At 40.2% G+C, this 23,395-nt stretch overlaps 1 protein-coding gene across 3 annotated transcripts in view; it reads right to left on the bottom strand.

Moving 5' to 3' along the window:
• Positions 1-6,227: 6,227 nt before the first annotated feature.
• Positions 6,228-23,395, bottom strand: part of aqr (aquarius intron-binding spliceosomal factor) — a 49,886-nt gene continuing 32,718 nt past the window's right edge. Inside the window, exons 32-37 of one of the 3 annotated variants that reach the window (XM_087175841.1) lie at positions 21,280-21,450; positions 15,570-15,655; positions 12,184-12,358; positions 10,833-10,943; positions 8,340-10,251; positions 6,228-6,864 (exon numbers count right to left, since the gene is read on the bottom strand). In XM_087175841.1, the coding sequence (XP_087031967.1) occupies positions 9,982-10,251; positions 10,833-10,943; positions 12,184-12,358; positions 15,570-15,655; positions 21,280-21,450 (813 nt within the window). In that variant the 3' untranslated portion in view covers positions 6,228-6,864; positions 8,340-9,981. The remainder of the gene's footprint in view (positions 6,865-8,339; positions 10,252-10,832; positions 10,944-12,183; positions 12,359-15,569; positions 15,656-21,279; positions 21,451-23,395) is intronic. The other 2 variants (XM_023413256.2, XM_023413257.2) reach the window with 2 other exon arrangements.

The following is a 23,395-nucleotide window of genomic DNA, read 5'->3' as shown; positions in this document are numbered from 1 at the left end:
TGTTAAACTGTAAAATATTTGTTGTGCTCTTCGTCAGAGCACCCACGGGTGTGAGAAACTCATACCTTTGCCTAGATTATACATAGGGACATTGGAGGCTGCTCAAATAGTCCTGTAATGTGACTTTCACTTTAGCAGTTGCTACTGAGATGAAATAATTGTGGCATGATCATTCTCCTCCTACTCATGACCCCCCAGGAGATCAGCCTCATTACTCAGCAGTAGAGATGAGATAGTAAGGGCAAAACTGTCCAGAACAAAAAAACATTGATTTTCTATGGGAATTTCACATCATAAACAGAGTACAAACCCTGTTAAAGAACCCTGAGGGGAAGTCATTTGCCTGATGCAGGCAAGGTCTTGTACCTAAATCAATAATGTGCACATATATAGGAATGTCCCTATGCTGGATTGTAGCATTTGAGCTGTTCATGAAAAGCTCGCTCAATACAAATGGTCTGAAAGCACTTTGTTCTTTCCAACATGGCGCATTTATCTGTGTTGAGCGTCAGGGGCCATTTAAAGGTCACAGCAGAGAGAAGACATGAAACATATTGCTCAGTGAAAATTGGGTGTCCTCTTTCTGGCCTATGCACTGAATACTGACTGACAAGCTGTTGGCTTATGTTGAAGTCTTCTGCTGGGTACCTCAAAGGATCACCGTCGCTCTGACTGCAGTTATACAACTAACATATTCTCGTTCATGATCACTGACACACAGTTAGTCTCACTTTCCCAAAATGCACAGTTTATATTTTTTTGAACTTTATAAACATGCACTCAGAAAATAAGTTCTGATGTTACAGATTTACAGATTCATGAACTGGTACAGGTCAAAAAGCAGAAGTTTATGCTTATTATCTAACGGCTACATTTAATCAAAACAAAATGCAACAGCATTTATATTCAAGTACACTATGTGATCAAAGTTGGAAAGGAAATATATCCTGTAGATTATGAATTATACTAAGATATTTCTCTAAGACAGTAGTTCATTATTTAATTAGTTAATGCATTATTCTATTAGTTGTTTAGTCTACAAAATGTTTTAAATACCCTTTGCAAGTTCCCAGCACCTTTTTTAGCCTAATTAACAGTTGAAAACCCATAAAAGGACATTTTTGACGTTTTTTGCTTAGTAAATCATTGAAACAATTAAGTGACTGTTTGAGTTGTTGATTATTAAGTAACCAATTAATTAAGTGAATCTTTTCCTACCAATATTAGCTTAACTTTGCTCATTGATCTCATTATTTGGATTTTTCATATTCTATTTATCCAGTTAATGGTTTTATATTTTCTGTCAATTTTATTTTCTAAGAAGAAATTCTAAATGCCTACTCAAACATAGAAAAAATGTATATAGGAAATAAAATTCTGTCTTTTATTTGGTTGGGTATTGAACCTTAGCTTTTTTTGTGATGTTGACTGAAATGCATCTGGAGCTGCAGTTATCACAGTATCACATCTTTGATGAGCTCTTTCAGCTTATTTACTTGTTCTTTGATGAGATAGTTCCTGATTGAGGTCGGGAAACCTCTAACTACATTTTATTAGTTTTAGTTTTATGAATTTGCGATTTTTAATGTTTCAAAAAATTATTTTCACATACCTCAAAGTACAGTGTCATATAGGCACAAATATTGATACAAGTCCTAGTCCTCTATATAATATTAAAGTATATAGAGTCTAAACATACTGAAACCAACTTTTAAAATACCTGCTATTTCTTAATTGTAGAATGTGAATTCATTTACGACTATGTTGCTGAAACTCAGATAAATAGAGGATATGAGCTCAGTGTCCTCAGTGGTGGCTACAGCCCTGTAAAACACTTAACCTTATTAAACTGTAACTGAAACTATTAAATTGTTGGGCCCCCAACCCCCCATAGAAGTTCAGGAAACTTGAGACAAGGAAAAGCTCTTTCTCTTATGAACTGGAGAAGTGGCAGCCCATTCTGAGGCCTGGCAAACTGACATTTCCTCACATAGCCATTTACCAGTGTTCCCACTTCACCTTGTGTGTTTGTGTGAGGGTGAAATTACAGAGCAGTATGTGGTTAATTGAAATGGGAGGGCTATACTTATCCCCCCTCTCCCTGCCTCCCAGGTCTGCTTGCAGCCAGTAGGAGCAGGCTTTTTCCATAGCCAGTCTCAGACCCCACAGAAAAATATACCAGCTTGCTTCTCTCTCTCTCTGTCTCTCTCTTTCTCTCTTTTGTAGCCTCTCAGTACGACACTGTCAGCTTGGCTTCAAGGCGTATCGCCTGCTGTATCCTCCGACAAGACTTCTGGAAGGAAAAACAGAGAAAGTTGAATTAAAATCGGGCTTTTTTTTTGGCAAGGGGCTTCCATCCTCAGGGCAGACAAAAAAGCAATCTAACTAGGTCTCATATGACACTCACATAAATATTGCAATACACATTTGGGCATTGGCCACCTCATTTTTTTTTCAAAGGAATTTGTCTCAGAGTAAAAGTCGCATTTAAAAGAATGAGTGAGGTTTTTGTCAATGTGTGCATCAGTCAACAGTGAAGGGTGGAAAATGAGGTTAAAAAGCGCTTTGGATTGAAAATGAAATATTCATGAATCAAATTTGAATAAGCTACAAAATAGACAGCTACCCAGATTTGTAGGTAGGCTGCTCAGCAAGAGTATTTTGGTAAGTCTTCATAGGGGTCCCTAAGTATTGAATCCTGAGCTATTTTGGTGGTAGCTGAGAACCCATGATTCCACTCAAAACTGATAGGAAAGTACCCAAACACTTTGCCTTGAAGAAGTTCAGCTAAATAGGCTTTTACTTTCTGATAGTCTTGCATATATTCAAACTGTTTAATTGAACCTCTACAGCAATAACACATTAGTAATTCCAATATGATGCTTTTATTGCAATATGCATCCACCCTGTTGGCTAAAGGGATGCTGTTATGAAGCTAAATCTTCCCTTAGGGATAAATACAGTATTGCTTAAAGTATTGCACATTTTGCCCCCATTAAATAGTTTGTACACCAATGTGCCTGTCAGTTGCTGCTCTACTGCATCTCCTTATGACCCACTCTGCACCTCTGGGATTTCTTTTGAACCATAACTCTGTTTCATGTTTTACTGTTCGTCTCACCACCAGCCTCAAAAGTGTGTTACAAGATAAAAGTAAAAAAAGGGGCTTCAGTCGGACTTTGCAGCCGAAGGAGACCTTTGCAGAGAACTTTCTGTGAAGTTTGCTGTCGACTGGCCAAAGTCAGCCTTCGATATTTTGAAATATTCAAAGGTAATCTGAAAGGCCACAAACTTTTACCTACGGACAAACATCTCCATTGTTGGGAGAAGTATGCAGATCATGTACTTAAAGATAAAGGTAACACTACAGCAATGTAAAAAATACTCTGTTACGAGCCCTTCATTCAAAATCTTACTCAGTAAAAGGGTTGGTTAAGGTGACATTAAATACTTTAAATGATGGGCGGTGAAATTTGTGTGTGTATCTTGAAACAAGAATTAGAGAATTTCAAAATTTTTTGAAATTTTCCTACCAGATACTTTTTTATAAGAAAATAAAATGTAAATTACAGATTAAAACACACATTCACAATAGCCAGTCTCTACAGCTGTACCATCAGGTACAATATTTCTACAGTTAAGTACAGTTACTTTAAAACTGTATTTAAGTGCAGTACATCACACTTCTGAATACAATGCGTTACTTCAGGGTTCAGTCATAACAGTCCCTGTATTCTATGAGGCTAAAGTGAACTTTTCCATTTAACCTCTGACACCATTGCCACTTCATGTAAAGATTATTTTCCTTGCCACTGCACCAGTTACTGTCAAGTCAAGTCAGTTTTATTTATATAGCACCATATCACAACAGAAGTTATCTCAAGGCACTCTTCATATAGAGCAGGTCTTGACCGCACTCTTTACAATATTACTTACGGAGACCAAGCATTCTCCCATGAGCAATCACTTGGTGACAATGAAAAACTCCCTTTTAAGAAGTAGAAACCTTGAGTAGAACGGATCTGTAGGTGGGCGGTGGTCTGCCTCGACAGGTCAGTACTGCAAGAAAATAAAATTTAAAAAAAGCAGATAGTTAAAAGAAAAAAAGCTTTGAAGGCAACCCTTTTTTCATAAAAGATCAAGTCCCATGAGCAACATGACCGCTGGCCTCAAAACCGAACTAAGCTCTACTGAAGTAAACCAAACTGACCCCAACAGCAGCAATGAAGTGAAAGGTGACTTAAGGTCATCAAATTAGTATGCGCCAGATGAAAATGGTAATTTACCATGATATTCCTCTAAAATGCTTGGTCAAGCACAAGCGATACTTCCCCTATTTGTCATGATAGCTCAGAGCGCACTGGGTTGAATCACAGGGATTGAAGCTAACAACTAGCCTTACAGAAATGGAATTAAACATAGCCTCATGTCCCTTTGAGATATTGCATGGAAAAACAACAGGCAAGAAAAAGCAGCTCAGTATTAGCACTGAAAACACCAAAATTTCATCGAGGCTGTAAGGTTGAAAAACCTTAGACGTGTAGCTACTGTAACCTATAAACTGCTGTTTTTATATCATCACATTCTTTTGAAACTTTGCATTTTCAAAATGATGTGCTACAAAAAGTTTCCAGCGGGGTGACAATACATTTTTCAGATAATTCAGTTGGTGTTTAAATTGATTACTTCACCCAAGTAGGAGAATTTAATTGATCCATAAAGGGAAATTTAATTATCACCAATTTTGGAGATTTGTGGTTTTTACTTGACACCTTTCAACCATCATCTACTTTAATGGGTAAATTTTTAAGTATTTTATCACTTGGAGATGTGAACCAGCCAACCCACATTTCAGGGTATCTGTGTTGTTCATGACTTTACCAGTTCTATCTACGTACAAAGTACTGTTTATCTGAAATAGCTTCATCACGTATACTGGATAATGTGCCATTTGCATTCGGACTACTGTGCAACCAGCTCTTGTCTTTATGCATTTACAATAATGGGAATGTGGAAGTGGTACAAAGAAAAGCACCCCAAAATGTTCAAAAGGCACATTATCCAATAGTGTCTCAGATGAATTATACATAGTACACAGACCCAGTTCTCCTTCACATTCAAAAGTCTTCGCTGAGAACTTTTCACCCTTTCCTCTGGGTGCTGCCTTTCAAAATTCAATAACTTACTCAGGCATGAACCCACAATGTCAAAACTTCAGTGCAGCCATCCAGCACTTTGAACCACAAGATCAGACTTCTTCAGAGCATTTTTGTCCAAACTTTCCAATCTTTACGTAAGATGTTTGCTTTCAAAGGTTCCATTCAAGGGATGGAAAAAGAGGCCTAAACCTTGAATGCAGAACCTCAAATAAATCTTTAATAACAAGTTTACTTGTTTAGCCTAAAGCCAGTTGTAGTCTCACTTCATAAGACATCATTAGAAACAATGAGTGAAAAACAAGAGTGTTTGAAGGTTTTTGAGCCACTGGGTCACAGCACTTTAGACAGCATCTCAAAGTTTTATAGTTTTTGCAAGAGATGTTGGTGTTCCATATTTTATTTGCCTGCCAGGAATTCACACTCATTTCTGAGTGCTTTTAGATAGTTTGCAAACTGCTGACAGAAGCACTCAGCAACTTAGTGTAACTATTTTAGTTTGGTCAGTTTAGTTCTTAGCCTGTTGTCTGAAAATCTCTGGACTTTTTCCATCAAATAAAAACATAACTGTAACATCACTCGTCTGAGAACATCTTAGTGTTTTTGCTCTCTAGAGGACTCAAACTTTGAATCTACTGACTTCTGACAAGATACCACTCCTATTAATTTACCAACTAAAGGACCAGTTTGTGTAAACTTTGTGATTGTTTACAACAGTTTCTTCCATGCTTAGATTTTAGGACAGCCAAGAGCATAGAGTTGATAGACCAAAGTAATCAAAAAGTAATCAGCTATACACTGATCAAATGCAAATCAACCAATCAGAGCACAGCTATAAGCCTACCAACAAACCAACAGATTAGAACTCGGCTACAAACCATCTTCCATTTAACTCATGCTGGGAGAAGCTCCAACCCCCTGTGACCCTAAATAGGAATAAGAAAGTATTAAAGAAAACTTGAAATTCACCTGTTCATTGCTGCAGCTACTTCTATTTCTCCATTTACCTTCACCTTAAATGGATTTTCTGTCAAATACTGTATACAATAAATCAGTAAACAAACACAGAGGGCAAGTTCAAAGCAGTTTTAATCGCATTATAAGTTTCCATACAGTCATTTACAAGTCTAAGCATTTCCATTGTTAAATTGCCTTTTTCATGCTTATCTTCTCCATGCAGTGTCATCATGAATTAAACAGGAAACACAGACCATGAACACAAAGCCTATTTCCTTTCTGACGAACCCATACAAATTTGAAATCTACGGTTAATTACGTGTTAACAAAATGAGAGGAATCCATTTTCCAGACCTTCTGAACCTTTTTGTTACATAAGTTGCTATAGAGTTTCTCACTGCACTGATGTCTCCAAATAAATCAGACTGTAACCGTTCTCCTCAAATTGAAGCCTTTTCTCTGTAGAAAAGCATCAATCTTGCCTCTGACCCCTGAGTTGTCTGGTCCTCGTCACTCAGGACATATCTCAACACAAAGGTTTGCTGTGCCTCATGTTATTGGCACAGGTCCGGCCCAGATTGGCCCCCTCCAGAAGTAGATCGGAGAGTCGGTCCAGGCCGAGGCAGGTGGTGAGGGGGCTGATGAGGCCATAGAGACCACCTAAGGCGATGCTGAGGGGCCAGCCAATGCACAGCAGAACCACCAACCAGATGATGCACCAGAAACATGAGCCACAACCGGCCATTCTAGTCTAGGAGAAAGAGAGCAAGAAGAGAGTTGTTGATATCGCATTCAAAGTGAATATCAGCATGATTTGCAAAGCCAAATGCTTCGGCTTGAGTTAAGCAGACATACAGCTAATACTGAAAACGATAAGTTAGGAGTTGGGAGGAAGTCTAGGAAAAGAGCACTTTTGATTGTGAATGACAGCGTGTCAGCAACTACGATAGCATCAGTGTGTGTTCGTGCGAGCGACCGCATCTCTTCAGTGATGATGAGATTATCAGATTGAAACGTGCCCTGTTGATGATCTGGATGTACTTGTCAGGATTAGGCAGTGGCCTTGACAAAGCATGATAAGCTGGCAACCTCAAGCAATAACTACCAGGCCGCCCACTTACACAGTGTTGAGGACCGGCGCTGGCACCTTAGTCACCCACTAATAGCAGATCAGCACAGATCATGCATAACTTTGGTAATGAGCATTAATTCACCTGTCAACGCTGATATTAAACAGCACCCAGGAGTATGATGTGCTGCTATTTTGAGCAGTAAAAAAATGCCTGTTGTATTATTCGTGAGGAAAAACTGCTGATTAGAATGCCATACAATGTGTGCCTTGTCCCTACCTTATGATTTATGCATAAGTATAGTGGCAAACAAATGTGGAGAATTTTCCTACAGTGAGATTTTCTTTTTCTAAGAAATGCAATATTAAGCTAGTTAAAATCCACCAGAAAAATCTGCCCTGAGGCTCAGCCTTGAAGTTGAGATTGTACAACTGATGGTTTTTGGAGTGTGAAAGTGTTGTGTGCTGTCAGACTGATTCCCTGAGTCTGTGTTAGCTTTATGACACAATGGTCAGATCCTTGCCCCCTCTGGGCACTACTGTCTTGACTCTTGCGCGTGTAATTTCCTGTTGTGACATTACTGCCATGAAGGGTTGGGCAATAAATTACACATTCAACACAAGCATGTCCCATGGTGGATCCCGTGCTATTGGGAGACGCCCTCAATTTAAAAAGAAAAAAAACCCCAAACTAACCATGTCAGCAACTAAATCTTCATTATTTTAAGGTCACAATAACATTACACAACCATAACAAGTGGATCCTTGACTTCTGCTGTTTCCTCAGACATCAAATGAAACACTTCTCATGCTCTCTACTTCCCTAATATTCTTCCTCTTGCACGTCTTATGTCTTGCTTATGTACCGTTAAACTATTTGCAAACCCCTTTTAATGATTAATAATCACTATTAATCTTTATAAAAGCTTTGAAAAAACAAAAACTGTGGTAAACAATTTTATCTGCAGCACAAAAGACATTTTTATGTGGTGATTACTCAGCACACAGAAAACAGTAACATACCATCTGTGCTCTTGTACATTGCAGTTATACAGATATTCTACGTGCATTAATGCAGTTAGTCCCTGTGACACATCAGCCCATAGCAAAAGTTAGAAGTGAGAGCTTTGCAAAGTAGCTATTAACCTAATGAATACCTGTCGTGTGAGTATAAAAGACATGTTCACCTTCTGCAGAGAAAAGGTTCTGGAGTGAGACAGCTCCTGAGCTCCTTCTTGTTTGTAGCTTTTCCTTCCAGTCTTCCAGATCCTGTGTGAGACTTGCAGAGACGTGTGTGAGCAGTGGCCACTTCCCACTAGTTAGCTCTAATTTACTACAACAAGGTACCACTGAATTGTCAGGAGTCCAGCGGGGAGAAGACAGAAAGTTAGTAACTGGAAGGCTTCACAGAGGGAGGGTATTACACAATGCAGACATTCACATGACTCAAGAAAAGGTATGCTTGGTGTCATGGGTTCTTAGAGGATTAATTAGATATGTATGACAGAAAACCATGTACATTTCTGTTATGGCTGCATGTAAGTAAGTCTGTTGTAGCAACGGTCATTTAAACAGTATAAATTATGAAATATTGAATCATCATGTGATACGGTGCATTGGTCACAGTCTTATGGGCTCTATGCCAAAACGTTTGTTAGTAAATCATAGGTGCAGCCTCAGCTGACAGACATAATCTCCCTTATCTAACCTCTCTTTCTAATCCTTTCCTCAGCCAACAGAAAGACATAGTCTACTACTCCAAAATACTCATGTTAACCTCGACCCCGAGTGCCCTGCTCTCACAAGATAGAAGAATACACATAATGTGGCTCCACACTTGACTGAATGCAGAAAATGTGTCTCTCCACATCCATCAACACATGGTTCTCCATCAGGTCTTTAGACTGGCCCAGGCGAGAGCAGCTGTGCAGCTGACCTGTTCGCTCAGCTTGCCTGAGGTATGATGTAACAACCAACCTCTGGTGCATGATAATGAATGAATTTCCGGTCTGTGTTTTTGTCTGCAGGGCTGTGGACTGTGTTAACCTCTCCAGTTTGAGTGGATTTATATTAGAATTACCTAGACTAGTCCTGGTTGGAACTTGGCTTCTGAATGGTTGTTTGTTTCCTTAAATTTAGTCGTTAAACCTCAACCCTAACCCTGACCCAGCTGATGCGATCACTTCTGCGGAGCACTGTACTGACTACTCCACGCAAAGTTATGAATGGCAGAGGGTGTAAGGCTTGCTGGTTGAGTGACTGTGTACATCCAGAGGGCAAGATGAAATCCTCTAGCATGCACACTGGCCCCTGGGTGAAGTGACTGACCTACAAATGCAGCTTAGTTGCAGCTTGTGGAGCTGGTATAGCCTGGGCCAATCAGATTTGAGTTGTGCTTAAAGCAGAGGAGGGAAACAGATGAATGGCTGAAGTATCATGATAGAGATTTTGACAAGGCTTAAACATATTGACTATACAATGTATTTGTCTGTCAGCATGTGCGTGGGAGAGAGATATATAAATTACAGTCTCTTAAAGAGTATTATAAGCTGTGGTGGGTGCACATATAGTAAATCATGTCACAGACAATGAAGGGTTTCCATTTTTTAATATAAAAGTACTGATGGTTACAAAATCAAATTTTCTACAAAATGAAGCATTATTATCATGAGGATCTCCTTTCAGTGAAAAACAAAGTCAGAATCACTTACTCCATACTAATCTTTTCTTAAGGGACAGTCCTTGGTCCCCTTAATAACTGAGCCCCTTAATTTGACAGTAGTCCCATCTGAGGATGCTCTATTTTGCTTTCTCTTCCTCGCTGTCCTCTCCATCGCTGTCGCTGTCTCTTCCTGGATGCTCTGGCATCTTAGCATGGCCCACTGCATCTTGATTTTCTTCCTTCTCACTGGTGTCCTCAGAGTTTGGCACTGAGCTTACCTCTCCTTCTGGGTTTTCCTGCTCCATGGGGGTTTCTTCCTGCAGGTCCCCAGTTCTAGCTGGCTCTTTCTCCACAACAGCATCTGTCTTGGTTTGTTGTGGAGGCTGAGCCAGTTTCTGCTGTTGCTGCTAAGGAGAGAAAGGAAAATATTCAAAATGCAGAATTAGTGTATTTCCACGTTTATTTTCAATGTTCTGGAACAAAATATCAAACCTATGTGCATTCTGCTGGGATATATTCCATGTTGAGGGCAATGATCTTTAGATACCATCAGAGCAAATAGGTCTCTCTCCCTTAATAGTCTTTTTTGCCTCTCTACCATGCTATAATCCTCTTTAAGTGAACACAGAATACAATATGTGACACTGAATATACAGTTGAAAAGTCACTCAAGCTCCACATTTGATATGCTTGGCTTATGGCTTGTTAATTCTTTTCTCCACATACACAACTGCAACAGTTCTTTTGTATCTGACCCATTTACTCTGTTGAAAGAATAAGGGTCACATAATACCAAGATAGTGACCAGGGAGAGCGCGTGACTGCTTAATGTAACATGACTTATAAGAACTTAAACAGAGATTTGTGTGTGTGTACACCACATAGCAAAAGTACCAGTTTTAAATGGTTTCAGGTGTATCATAGAAGAGAAGCTGACATTACCGTGATACAGTATTATATCATTATTGTATTTAACAAACATTCTTACCTGTCTGTACTTCTGGGAGGTCTGGATCATGTGCATGTACATATTATACACCAGGTTGGCCATCTCTGGCATGTTCTTGAGGATTTGGTCTGGCTGTCCTGAAGCATCTCTCTGAGGAGAAGAAACAAAAATTTATCAGTTAGAGAAAGATTGTTTCGAATCCATGTTGTGGTGCGAGAGGAATGACGAAGTAATATATCTGTCTTGTTAGCGGTCGTTTTTTCAGGCACCACCTGCTAAACTATTGATCTGAGGCAAAATGTTCAGGGAAATTACAATTCACTTGCTATGTGAAAGCAAATTTCTCGGTTGCTGCCTCCAGCAATCTCTGCTCACGTACTATCAAAAGGAGTCGAGGATGCAGAGTTTGTAATTTGATCAAATTAGTATGCAGACAGAGTCTTCCAGCCTAAACTGAGGAGTTAGGTGAGCAGAATATTTAATCTGCTGGGCTGTTACCTCCTAAACACAGGGGTGATGCTCACATCGGCCCTTTGGGCATCATGTCGAGGTGAATGCACTGATGGACTCAGTACTTTAAAACTTAACTGTGTGATTTTATTGCTGTAAAACTGTCCGTACAAACATCACTGTGTTAATGTGCTAAGTGATTGAGTGAGCAGACATCACATTTGACATCTGTTCAGTCCTCTCTCATCGTGCTGTAAATATGTATATATCCATATGGAGCATTAAGCAGCAGTGTTGTCCTTTATTTTTTATAAATGCCTCTGTATCAGCATTGTTAGGTATCCTGTGACAGTTCTGGTCCAGTGTTTGCCAGACAAAATCTGACTTTTACTCTGCATCTGCGTGTACGCAGCAGGGGTTTACTGGCTCCAGATAGACGGGCTAAGCAGGGGCCACATGTGTGTGCCCAAAAGAGCTGTCCCTCATGGGGATCAACACTCTAGAGTCAGAGGAAGTGTCACAGGCTATGGGGTATTTTAGACACCCCTGTTGCCACACACGCCAGTCAGTGAGACACAGTGACCAGACAACAGTCATCTCATGCTGGCCTGGCGGGATTTGGGAGAGTGGTTTCGCTTTCTGACCTTCGGGGGTTAATTATAGCCAGGCCGTGTTTCCCATGCCTGCAGATGGCCGTTAACGGATCAGGGCCTATGGGTAAAGCTGCAGTAAGGCTTAGGACCAGTGAGGATGAAGATGCCATTCAGAATATAGAGGTAGGATTAGACAGAGTCAGGGGCCTGTGGCAGCAGTGGCATGAGTAAGCTTGGTTCTTGTCTACAAATCTGGAGCTTGAGAACCTCATAATCATCCACATTCAACAGAGTAGAAGATTATTGTGCTTCAAGAAACTGGTGTGCATGCATGTGTGTTTACTTACAGGCTGTTCCTGGCTGTAGTACTCATGCGGTCTGATATGCAGCTGCAGAGGTCTGGCTGTGAGCTGGTTGAAGGCTGGAGTCAGCTCGAAGCAGTTCTGGAACAGTGACACCCGGGCAAAGATGTACAGACCCAGTCTGGCTCTTGACATGGCCACTACCAGACGCCTCACATCCCTGTGGAGAAAAAATTGAAAATTGGTTTGACACAAGAGGGGGGAAAAAAAAAAATCGAAGAAGTGGCAGAGGTGGGGGTGAAATTATAAGAGGAGAAGAAATCATGTGTAGGAGCAAAAACAAACACTGAAGTAAAAGGGATCAAAGTGGAAGGATCAAGTAAAGGAAGGAAAATTGCAGTGTTGTGTAGGAGGTGAGAGGTTTAGTGAAGGATAAGCAGCAGTAGGTGAGGGGGACTGTTATAGAAGCTGAGAGAGAAATAAAGGAATGGGAGGCAAAGGGCAGACAAAGAGAGGGAGAGTGCAGATATGTTACTTTTTCTTGCACTCCAGTAGAATTAAGAGATTAAAGACAGACGAATCATTTCCCAGAGAATGGAGGAGTCCTGCTTGGTTTGCTGTAATACCCAAAGTGGTTATTTATCTGCCCCACTGTAGAAGAATGCCACTCAATGTCTATATATCCAGGTTAAACAACTCAGAAAAATATACACAGCAAGCTCTGAATTTGAACAAACGGTAAGACCACAGTTAGGCTACATTCTATTGTGTAAGAACACTATTCTCATAGTACATCCACCATTTATGTTGTATTATGTTTAAGTTTTATACAATACACATGCAAGAAGAGAGCTTCTAAAAGCCACAAAAATTTGATATTTCACAAAGTGAACAAAAAAAAAAAAAGAAGAAAAACAAGGAGGAGTATGTGTCAACCTTTTAGTGTATAATAAATCTTCATATCGTTTGTATGGGCAACCTAATGGAGGTCTGCAAAATATGACCATTTAGATTGCCTATAAATCAACACTATGAGACAAATGCATCTTGGCTTATTGAGAACCACAGAGCATGGAAGATGGCAGAGCCTCTGAGGGGGAGCAAGTCTCTAGCTTACTCATGCATCTGTCATGACACTGAAAACAGTCTTAGATTTGATGTAGAAGAATTTGGCACACTGTCATGCTTGTACAGATTCACTTAGAAATACACATTAACACATACAGTACGCACACTGACATGCAGCCAAAAAAAGTGGAATATGGAGTCCACCCTAGCACTTCATGAGATTAAGAGGATTAATCCTTGCAATATGCATGATGAGTTCCATCAGCACGTAGAAGAAAAAAAGGCTCATGGAAACAATGGTGCAGTGTTTGTGAGTAAGTTAATGTGTGCAGCCTATAGATTTAAATGAAATGTTACTGCACATTTGGAGGGAGAGAGGCTGCATGGTACAAGATGAAACTTGAAAGCACAACATCTCCACAGAGACAAACTACAAAAGCCTACAACCAATGAGCACAGAGCTCTAGAAGAGATGAACCAATCACAAAGCATGATAGCCTGTGGACCTGGCACAACTGAGAGACGCCCACCTGGGCTGCGCTGTGACATGGCAGGGCAAAGTGGATGAGTACCGTTTGTGTGTGTGTTCCCACATGTGTGTGTGTGTACATGTCAGAGCGTGTCTGGATCTGTGCTTCCCTGTCAAAGAGTGTGCTCCTACATGTGAGTGTGCCTGTGTGTATCAGCAGGAATGCTTCTCCAGTGAAAGCAAGGGTCAGCTCATCATATGGTCAGCTGTGTCCCCTGTGGTTGTCACGGCAGCAGATTGCCATGAGGAGAGATGCAGGAGGAGGAGGATTGTGAATTGTGGTAAAATCAGTGGTATGCCACAGTGATCCCTGTATGTGAAAAACACAATGGACACCACAAGAATTTCCCATGAATCACTGCTTTTCCAACCACTCAACTTCCCATTCAGAAGTGTAAGGGACACCAAGATATGAATGAATATTAAGTTAGAGCATGACTATGAAAAACTGGATAACAAGACATTTTCTGGTATTTTAATTGCTCTGTTATTTAAGGGGAAGCAGGCTGATTTTATACGTTTAAGTCTGTTTACAGGTCTTGGGCAGTACTACTGTATAAGTCTAAAAAGTTTTATAAAGCCTTTTGTGACTCCAAAGGAAGCTGCACAAACCCCCCTATATTGATAACTGCAACTGTAACACACATTGTTACAGGGATGCATTTGACAGCCAGCCTACACGGTGTTGAGCTGAGAATGTGTTCAAGGCAGGGTGTAATATCCATTGTAAGACAAGATCAAATTAATGATGCTGAGAGGAGAGCGGGTGCTGCTAGCAAGATAAACTACCACTTTCTGTGGCCCGCTGCACTCAGCAGTATCAAGTCATTGCTTTATCTATGAGATGAGGAAATATCAAAATAGAGTTTTTAAGTGTTTTTCTCTGCCAGCTAAAACTGACCATGCTAAAGGGTGGGGTGTTGATGGGAGGGACATGTATTTAGCTACAAAAGGAATGAGTTATTATTTGCATCGGGGTTCCAATTTGCAGACTGTCCAATGTGAGGATGGATGAATGCACTGGCAGTGCAACTGTGAGAGCTGTGAGCAGCACAATTCCAACAGCAGCCACTGTACATCACAGCCAGAGGCCAGCATGGCAAGCTTAAGTACTGTGGAAGAGTTCAGTCTCAATTGTCTGGTTTTAAAACATGCAGCATATTAAGTGTGAAGAGCTCATCAGGATCTCATGGCAGCCGAGGAGTGAAAGGCCATTTCACTACGAATCAATTCAAGGAAATTAGGAAGGAGGCGGCAGTGAGGAGCAGAGAGATAAGGAGACCGAGTTGAAGAATAAGAAGAGAGGCCAGCAAGGGACTATAGTTAAGCGGAGAGCAATGGGACATGGAATGAAAAGACATAAAACCAACCACTGCAGTTTGGTTAACCATCATGACACTTAATCACTGTTATATGGTTTGTTATATGATGAGAGCGGCACTCTTTGTTTGATATTCTCAACCCAATCATCAGAGCACAATGGCTTCTCTTAACCAGGACAAAAGGTACAGGCAGCTCCACAGACATGCTCCTGTCCTGAAACACCCTCTGTCTCAAATTAAGCTTATACATTCTTCAAGACAGGCACAGTGTTATTGTTTTTTGTCCTTTAGCAAACTGCATTCAGTAGTTACACATCACAAAGAGACAACGCCTCCTGAGAGCAGCTGTCTCCAGAGAGTTAAGTGCCTACATTTCTGCTGTGTTTTTTCCCTGGAGGATGTGTATCTTAGTCGTTCTTAGTACACAAGTATATTTGTAGTAGAATAGCTGCTGAAGATGTCTATTTTGGGTCAGGTAAGTTTTTCTGCTTGGCATGTATTGAAGTAATTACCTCAGGTGTCCCACAGCTTTGGTGCGGACCAGTGAGAGGATGATGTAGTCATTCTGCTGACCCTGGAACCTGTCCACTGTTGTCACCTGCATAGACACACAAACATTTTCATTAATGAACAAAAAAGATACAAATACACATAAATATCAAAGATATGCTAACTAAGCAATGGCAGCATGTATTTTGCAAAGTAAATGAGTGTTTGCATTTTAGGTAGGTGTAGGGATTTAGCTGAAATGTTTAGAAACATGAGCGAGACTGCTTTCCGTCTTAAATTCTTTTTCTTTATTTATTTTTGAGGGGGGAAAGATGAGCGACGGTGACTGTGTTTTCTTGTTATTGCCGTTATCGCTGTTGGCCACATGGGCAGCCAGCGGGGCTAATACGGCTTAGAGGGCATTTGCCATAACTAGCCTCTTACCTGGGCCCTTGAGACTCAGGGCCAGGGTACTGGGGGCCACGCTGCTCGACTGGATCAGAGATTATTTTGAGGGAGACAGAGAATAGAGGAGAAGTGGCTCTCTGTGGGATTTTTTTTCAAAGCAAAAGGAAATTTGTGTCAGCCAATTTGCTTTTGTAAACTGGCAATCCTGTCTTGCAGAGAAGTATACTTATTCCTGTACATGAAGAACAGAGCTGTGTTTTGACTTTGTCAGTGCTGTCATGACTTACATAATAAAGACAACATACTGCACTTGCTATAATAATTCTAACTGCCTATGCCATGGCATTGCTGCCACAGCCTTTGTCATCCACATCTGTGCACAACCAATGGCAGTGTTGAAGAGTGTATTGATAGAGCACATGTTCTGTCTTGATGTCAATAAAAAAAATTCTCAGATGCGTATAGCCTGGACTTCATGTCCATCTTTAACAGAGTTGCCAAGTTGGACAGCTAATTTAGACGCCCCTGGTTCCAGAAGTAAAAGTTCCATTCATTTTCCCACAGAAGATGTTATATTATTTACATGACTCACAGTTGGAGTATTTCTACCCCTTGGATTGGTCATCAGCATAAAAGATGAACAAATGTGTTCAAAAATACTTTGAGTTTACTACAATTCCCAAGGTGCATTTCAGCAAGAAACATCCAATCATTTGGCTTTTTTTCTTACATCCTCTCCATAGCAACAGCAGCCAAGGCTTAAGGGGACTGTAATATTTAGAGCCGTCTGCCAAACTGAGAGAAAACCGTGATTTTTCAGAAATGTAGCTGAAATGATTAAAACTGATGATCTTAACATAAAGCTATAGTTTCATTCCATCATCAGGGAGAGTCCCATGTTTCAATATTAAGTAACATTGAGGATATCATTTCAAGAAAAATACAAAATGAAGATACAAATAAGGAAAAACCAGCATCTCTGCCCACTTAGTAATGGCAATGACAACCATCTTGGAAGGAATGCTGTTAGGTTTAATCTACTTAATGTAAGACTACATGCAAATAGAGGTTATAAAAACAAAACATGCCATAAGTCCTTTGCTGTTGTGAGGTTATATAGGCTACATGTAGATAAACCCAAAGCCAAGCAGAAAAAGGTTGGCTTTTCCTCTGTAGATCTGCACTCTAGAGTCGATCAATAGGACATCAGCTACCAGGACGACAGCAACCACCCATGAACCACCCATGCTAAATAAATCATCCTGTGGTCATACCATTTAGGCTAATACAACTTTAAGAGATCCTGGAACTCCCTCTGCAGAAACCTGTCAAAAATCCCTTTTGGGTAACAGGAAAGCAGTGTGGACAGAGTGTGTAAATGAGAGTGCAATGGGTCTATCGAGGTAGTACACCAATATTTATTTAGGTCTCTCTGTTGCTATGTAGAACAGGTGCAGCACCAGAGGCAACAATATGGCAGCTTTACAATAGCATGAGGGCTGTATGTTCAAGTCAAATGTTTAATGCTCAAGTCACACAGCCGTGATATGCATGCATGCACATGTCCACACAATCGTGACATACTCAGAATAACTCCAGCAGACATTTGCTGAAGTGGGATATAACTATGGAGGTAAGGGGCTATGTCTACAAGGTTTAAACTGAAACAGTGCAACTTGTTTTTTCAGAGAAGGGGTGCTTAAGAGAGAGAGAGAGTTATTCTTAGTCCACAGACAGTGTCAACGAAGCCCAGATAGAGAATCTCCCCAAGGCATAGCAATTTGCATGGTGTTTAGTTATTTATGAGAAATCTTCTAGGGAGTGAATTACAGAGGTCATGTCATTGTGGCACACGTATGTCTGTGGACACAAAGAAGCACACAAACACACACAGATTTTGCTGTGAAGTGCATATTTGTGCACACACAAACAAACGCACACATGCTGTTGCTAATAGAAGCTATTTGACTGCCAATTACTTCCATGAAGACAATGACACACTGTCTCTCTTAGCTAATGGTCAGCTGTGGATCTTACATTTTTCACAACATCCTAGTTCTGGCTACTTAGAAGAACTTACTTTTCTGTTGTTATGAAGGTGTGTGTATGTGTGTGTGTAGCCATGGGAATTAATTAAAGGAGGGATGCACAAGGTGAACTTGAAGCTTCAACAGGCAGAGTTTTCCCCTCTAATTCATCTCTCCTCAACTGTAGATCAAACTATCTTAATTCAGATTAACTTTATCACAATCACTCACAACTCCATCTCAGCTGTGTTTCATTGTTTGGACTGAGACTGAGACTGAATCCAGTTTTCAATTATGTGATAAAGTTTTGGTTAGAGACCTGGATGAATGAATACTATCCTAGGGTTTAAAACAAAGCACCAAAAGAAATGGAACTCAAATGGACTTTGTCCATTAAATTCACAGAGTAAACTAAAGAACCAAACATCATTAAAAATGCATAACTGCATAACCGCATGCACATGTATACCAACTGCTGTGTTTGGGATTCAGTAGACAGCTTAGGCTAGTGTTTATTTGAGTTTAAGACTCTGACTGGTGCTAACTGGCCTCCCTCTTCTTTTCTGTCTAATTAGAGTCATGACAGTAAAGTGTGCTGGCTGTTGACATTTGCTTGGTTTTAGCCACTGTGACACATTGTCAGACACACTGTGGACCCAGTGCTCAGCGCCATGACCTTTCAGCTGCTCAGCATTTTCCCACAAGAGCCCCTTTCTCTTTTTCATCTCTCTCTCTGGCTTTCTTTCTTCTCAGCAAATCTAAAGCCTGTCACCCCTGTCACTTTATTACTGGGCATACATACTGACTAAGGCCATGAGCACACAGAATAGCGCTTTGTGTCTTAACACTGCAGGACATTTAACATGACCAAGCACAATTTCCGGATAGCTGTCAAAACAGGCGACATACTTGATGAAAGAGCAACAAGGTAAGATTGCACAGTACAAAATACAGACACAACAACAGGGGATCATTAAACACTCCAACCCAGCGAGTGGTAGAATGCACTAGGGCTGCACAATTAATTGAAAAATAATCAAAATCGCAATATGGCCAAGTGCAATATCCAAATCGCAGGAGCTGCAGTTTTTTTTGATAAATGTAAAATGTGTCACAACATTGTCGTGCATTGTTAGCACCATAAGCGTTGTGGTGCTACGCCCCGGCCTACAAATCATATTCTCCAGATGTAAAAGAACATTTTTGTTTGGTACAAGACCAACAAAAATCACATAATTTTTATATATTTTCAGTGAAAATGGAATAGAAAACAACCATTGTAACTGAAATCACATATCTGCCAAAATAATCACAATATGATTTTTTTGCATATCGTGCAGCCCTAGACTTCACCGTTAATTTAAACTAAACTGTTAACACAAATGCAATCCTACCTTATTAGACAATTAATGATATCAACTAGCTGCAATTTCTGTTGTACCTTAATACATGAAGCCGGTTGACAGACTGACAAATTGTCAGTTTTGTTTGTTGTTTGTATAAAATAAAACCAACATTTACTTATCCATAAAATTCCCAAAAGGTAAAGAATGTTGTCATATTGACATATAATGCTACAGTTTCATTGGCCAGTATGAAGAGGCACTTTGCTTTATGACTCACACTACACAAGAAACTTGCAAAAATATGCAACATGTCTGAACAAGCCCCAGTATTGATACAGACATGTATTACTGTCACTATGGCACAATGACACTGCAAATGATGGGTGATGTACTCCAATTTTGCAACTTTCTCTGGAATGCCTAAATAGTCTGTGACATTGTTAAGTGTGTGAAAGGCCTGAAGAACATAGACCAAAGAAAGGTGAGAGAATGTGAATAGGGAAAAAAGAATAGAGAGGAAAGCATAACCTGAGGCTAGCGGGTAAAAGCATTTAGCAGTACAAACAGAACAGGGATCGGAAACTGCGCCAGCGGGTTGCTGACTTAACGCAGTGTAAAGGAAAGAAAGGAAGAGGAGTTCAAGGGAATAATTCGGGCTGGATGAAGACATCCCAACAGTGATCCTTAAGGGATGAACACAACACAGAGTTTACACCCACTCTCTAAGCATCCACACTCATTTTAAATCGTTTTTTTCTCAAACACACACACACACACACACACTCCAACAAAATCCTCAGTGAGTTTGATTTACAGAGGTATGCAATTGGCTGGTAATAACACTGTTGCGGACAGAGGGCAAAGCAGTGTCCTGCTCTATTTGAGTCTTATGACCTGCAGCAGTCTTAATGGTCTCATGATTTGGTGGAGCTGGAATGAATGCCATGATGAAATATATTTTTTGCTTTGCTTAAAACTGTATAAAGCAAATCAACAATCTCAATGAGGCACTCATTTATCTTCCACCCAGAAGGAATCATGTAAATTCACAAAAATTCTAAGATTACTGTATGTTACACTGCAAGTACAAAGGACCGTTGAGAAATTTGTAGTTAGAATTTAAAAAAAGAATTAGTTATAATTCTACTGAAATTGCACAGGGAAGTGGTGTTTGTGGTAACAGTCGGCAGAAACAGCAAAAGCCTTGTGAGAATTGAAAGCTGTGAATTTCTCTCACTGTAAGAGGATGAGAGGTTGGTGAATTGATAGCAGGTGACAACTGGGGCTGTGAAAAAAATGTGTTCATGTGCATGTCATGTGTGTTAGGTATGTCCCTACAAAACCTGTGTGAGTCCTACACATATATGTGAAGTGAAAACATGTCTGTTGGGACTGCGGATTCCTTCTTGACAGAGGAGAAGAAATGTGTCACCCTCAAGTGATATTATGAGCATGTACTGTTCATGCATGCGGAATCGGTTGTGTGTTTCGGTGCTACACGAATTGTGAAATGTGTACGTCATTTATATGGCTTTTCGGGTGCATTAAAAGGCCCTTTCCTTGTTAAAAAAAAATACATCAAGTGAAGCGATCACACAAAACAGGACTGAATACTTAATAAACCGCCAAGTACAATATTTGCAATGTAAAGCAATACTGCCAAAGAAAGCTGTGTGCTGATATGACACTTGGATGTTATTACATTCCCTTACCAATTTGATTTAGATGTTTAGCCCCCTCACTGAACACTTCAACAATAAATTACCATGAACAACTTGTTATATGACAAGATGCTGCATATTAGCACATTTCAGCTTACAAACTCAGACCCATGATTCCTTTGAAAAAAGCTGCTATAGCATTTCATAAGGAGATACTTGGGAGGATGGGTTGGATCCTACTCCTTGCATACAACTGTGTGTGCTTGTCCAGTGGCACATGTGTGTCCTTACCTTGTTAGGCTGTCCAAAGAAGGGATTGCCAGCACAGCGTTGGTTGATGACGTCTCTGATCAGGTGTTTCTGCCCATTGTAGGTGGTGAGGATACTGATGCGGTCAGCAGGGTAGCCCAGTAGACGCATGTACATGTACAGAGCCACAGAGTACTCTGCCTCTGCCAGGTTCTTCATAGGAGGAGGGAGAAAAGGAGAGGCTGAGATTATTATTATTATATGTTAACTATACAATATTGTAAACCAGTAATACGACAAGGACAAAACTAATGTTTGGGAAAATGGCCTCAAAAAACCTGTTGTTTAACAATATGGCTTTCTAGTTAATCAGAGCAGTTAATTAAGCTGAACTGTGCCCAGCTAAGCCCAAATCGGCACATCCATGGCTGTCTGCTGTGTTTGACACCTTGCTCTTCTCATTCTCTTGTAACATCTTGCTTTAGCCCTTTCTCGCCTGTCAAGTGTTTAACTTTCCAGCCAGATAAAAGCCCACTCATTCATGCATGAGTAGCCATCTGATTTGGGCTGGAACTAATTGCCTCAGCTCAACACCACCACTAGCTGGTCTGGGACAAAATGTCCCATTCTGGGATCCCATACATAGAAGCAAGGAGGGTGAATGGCATTTTTCTACACTGGCTTCGATATTCATTAAGCTGGGAATAATTGTGGTAATTGTGTTTTCAGAAGTATGACAAAATAATGCATCATCAAAAATTTCACTCATTCTGATGGCTGAATATAATCATAATGCACTACCTATATCATCGCATTTACATTTGAACTGGGAAAGGCAGGATTTTCCAAAATAGCCGCTGCAGGATGTTTCCAGACTCTATCCAAAAGCTTGAATTACTGCTTTGCGGTTGTATTCCTCCAACAACCAGTAAAGTTGCAGGAAATATGGTCACAATCTCCCTTTCTGTTCCTGAGTTACATGTGTTGAATAATGGCCAGAAGTGTTTTTGCAGAACATAATGACATCACAGTGACGCTAAGTTCTGACCGTTTGGATATAAAATGCCATCACTTTTTTTCATTTTATCCTATTATATATTTGTGTCATAATTAGTATATGAGTTCTTGAGTTATGGTCAAAATCGTGTTTTTGAGGAGACAGTAACTTTGACCTTTGATCATCAAATTCTACTCAAACGCACAATTATTTACCTCTCATTTCCTATTCCAAATCCCCAGGCCCTGGGACTAAAATCATAGGAGTTTGTCCTCCAAATGTGACTAAATGTTAAGGCCAATGTTGCATACATCATTCACCTACTTTACAATCAACAAATTCCTCAGCGTGTGCATGTGCATCCTAGCTCTAAGGCTATACTCTGCCCTTCAAATGTGACCAAAAAAAGGTAACAGTATGCATTATTCATGCAGTTTCAATTAAGCCTGGACTGCAGCCTCACATCTTTGATAATAATTTATGCAGCTTCATCAACAGTTCCTGGTCCAGCTGCACTGGAGTCAACACATCAAAAACTCTGACAGCCTTTGTTCTTCTTCCCCTTCTACCTGTCTCCAAATGGCAAAAATACATATCTTTAAGGATAACACAATGTTTCTACCAATATTTTATTCAAGTTTGGCAGTGACTGTCGGGTATGAGTGTCTGTTTTTTTTTTAAGTGATTATGTTCAAAATTATCTACAGAATATAGAAAATCACAGTGATGTTTTAACATTATCTGCATGTGAGCGACAAGATGACTGATCCACCCACAAGTGTTGAGTATTTGGCCTGGCTGTACCCTAACTGTTATGTCCTGTTCCGGCATCATGTTTCACCGAGAACTAGAGTACACAAGGCAGTAAAGACACCACTTCATTTGAGATTTAAGATCAAGGTTGCTGCTGTACATCCCTGTTTTCAGTTGAGCATTTGACTGCATTCAGCATACTAATGAGGTTGCTTTACAGTTTGCAGAGACAAAAAGATCATGAGGACCATTAACATATGCATGAGTCACACACACAGAAGGAGTAATATCTAAGTAGACATCTGGCTGGCATTTCCAGCTTTCCGTACCTCATGTGCATGATTAACATAAATGCAATATAATGTCCTAACACCTCAGAGAACTTGGTAACCATAACAACAAGGTCAG

The sequence above is a fragment of the Seriola lalandi genome, unplaced genomic scaffold, assembly GCF_002814215.2.
Source record: "Seriola lalandi dorsalis isolate HSWRI2012SDOR001 ecotype SW California unplaced genomic scaffold, Sedor1 jcf7180002054508, whole genome shotgun sequence".
Lineage (NCBI taxonomy): Eukaryota > Metazoa > Chordata > Actinopteri > Carangiformes > Carangidae > Seriola > Seriola lalandi.
Note: the sequence above shows the minus strand (reverse complement) of the source record. Positions and strands in the feature narration are given on the sequence as shown.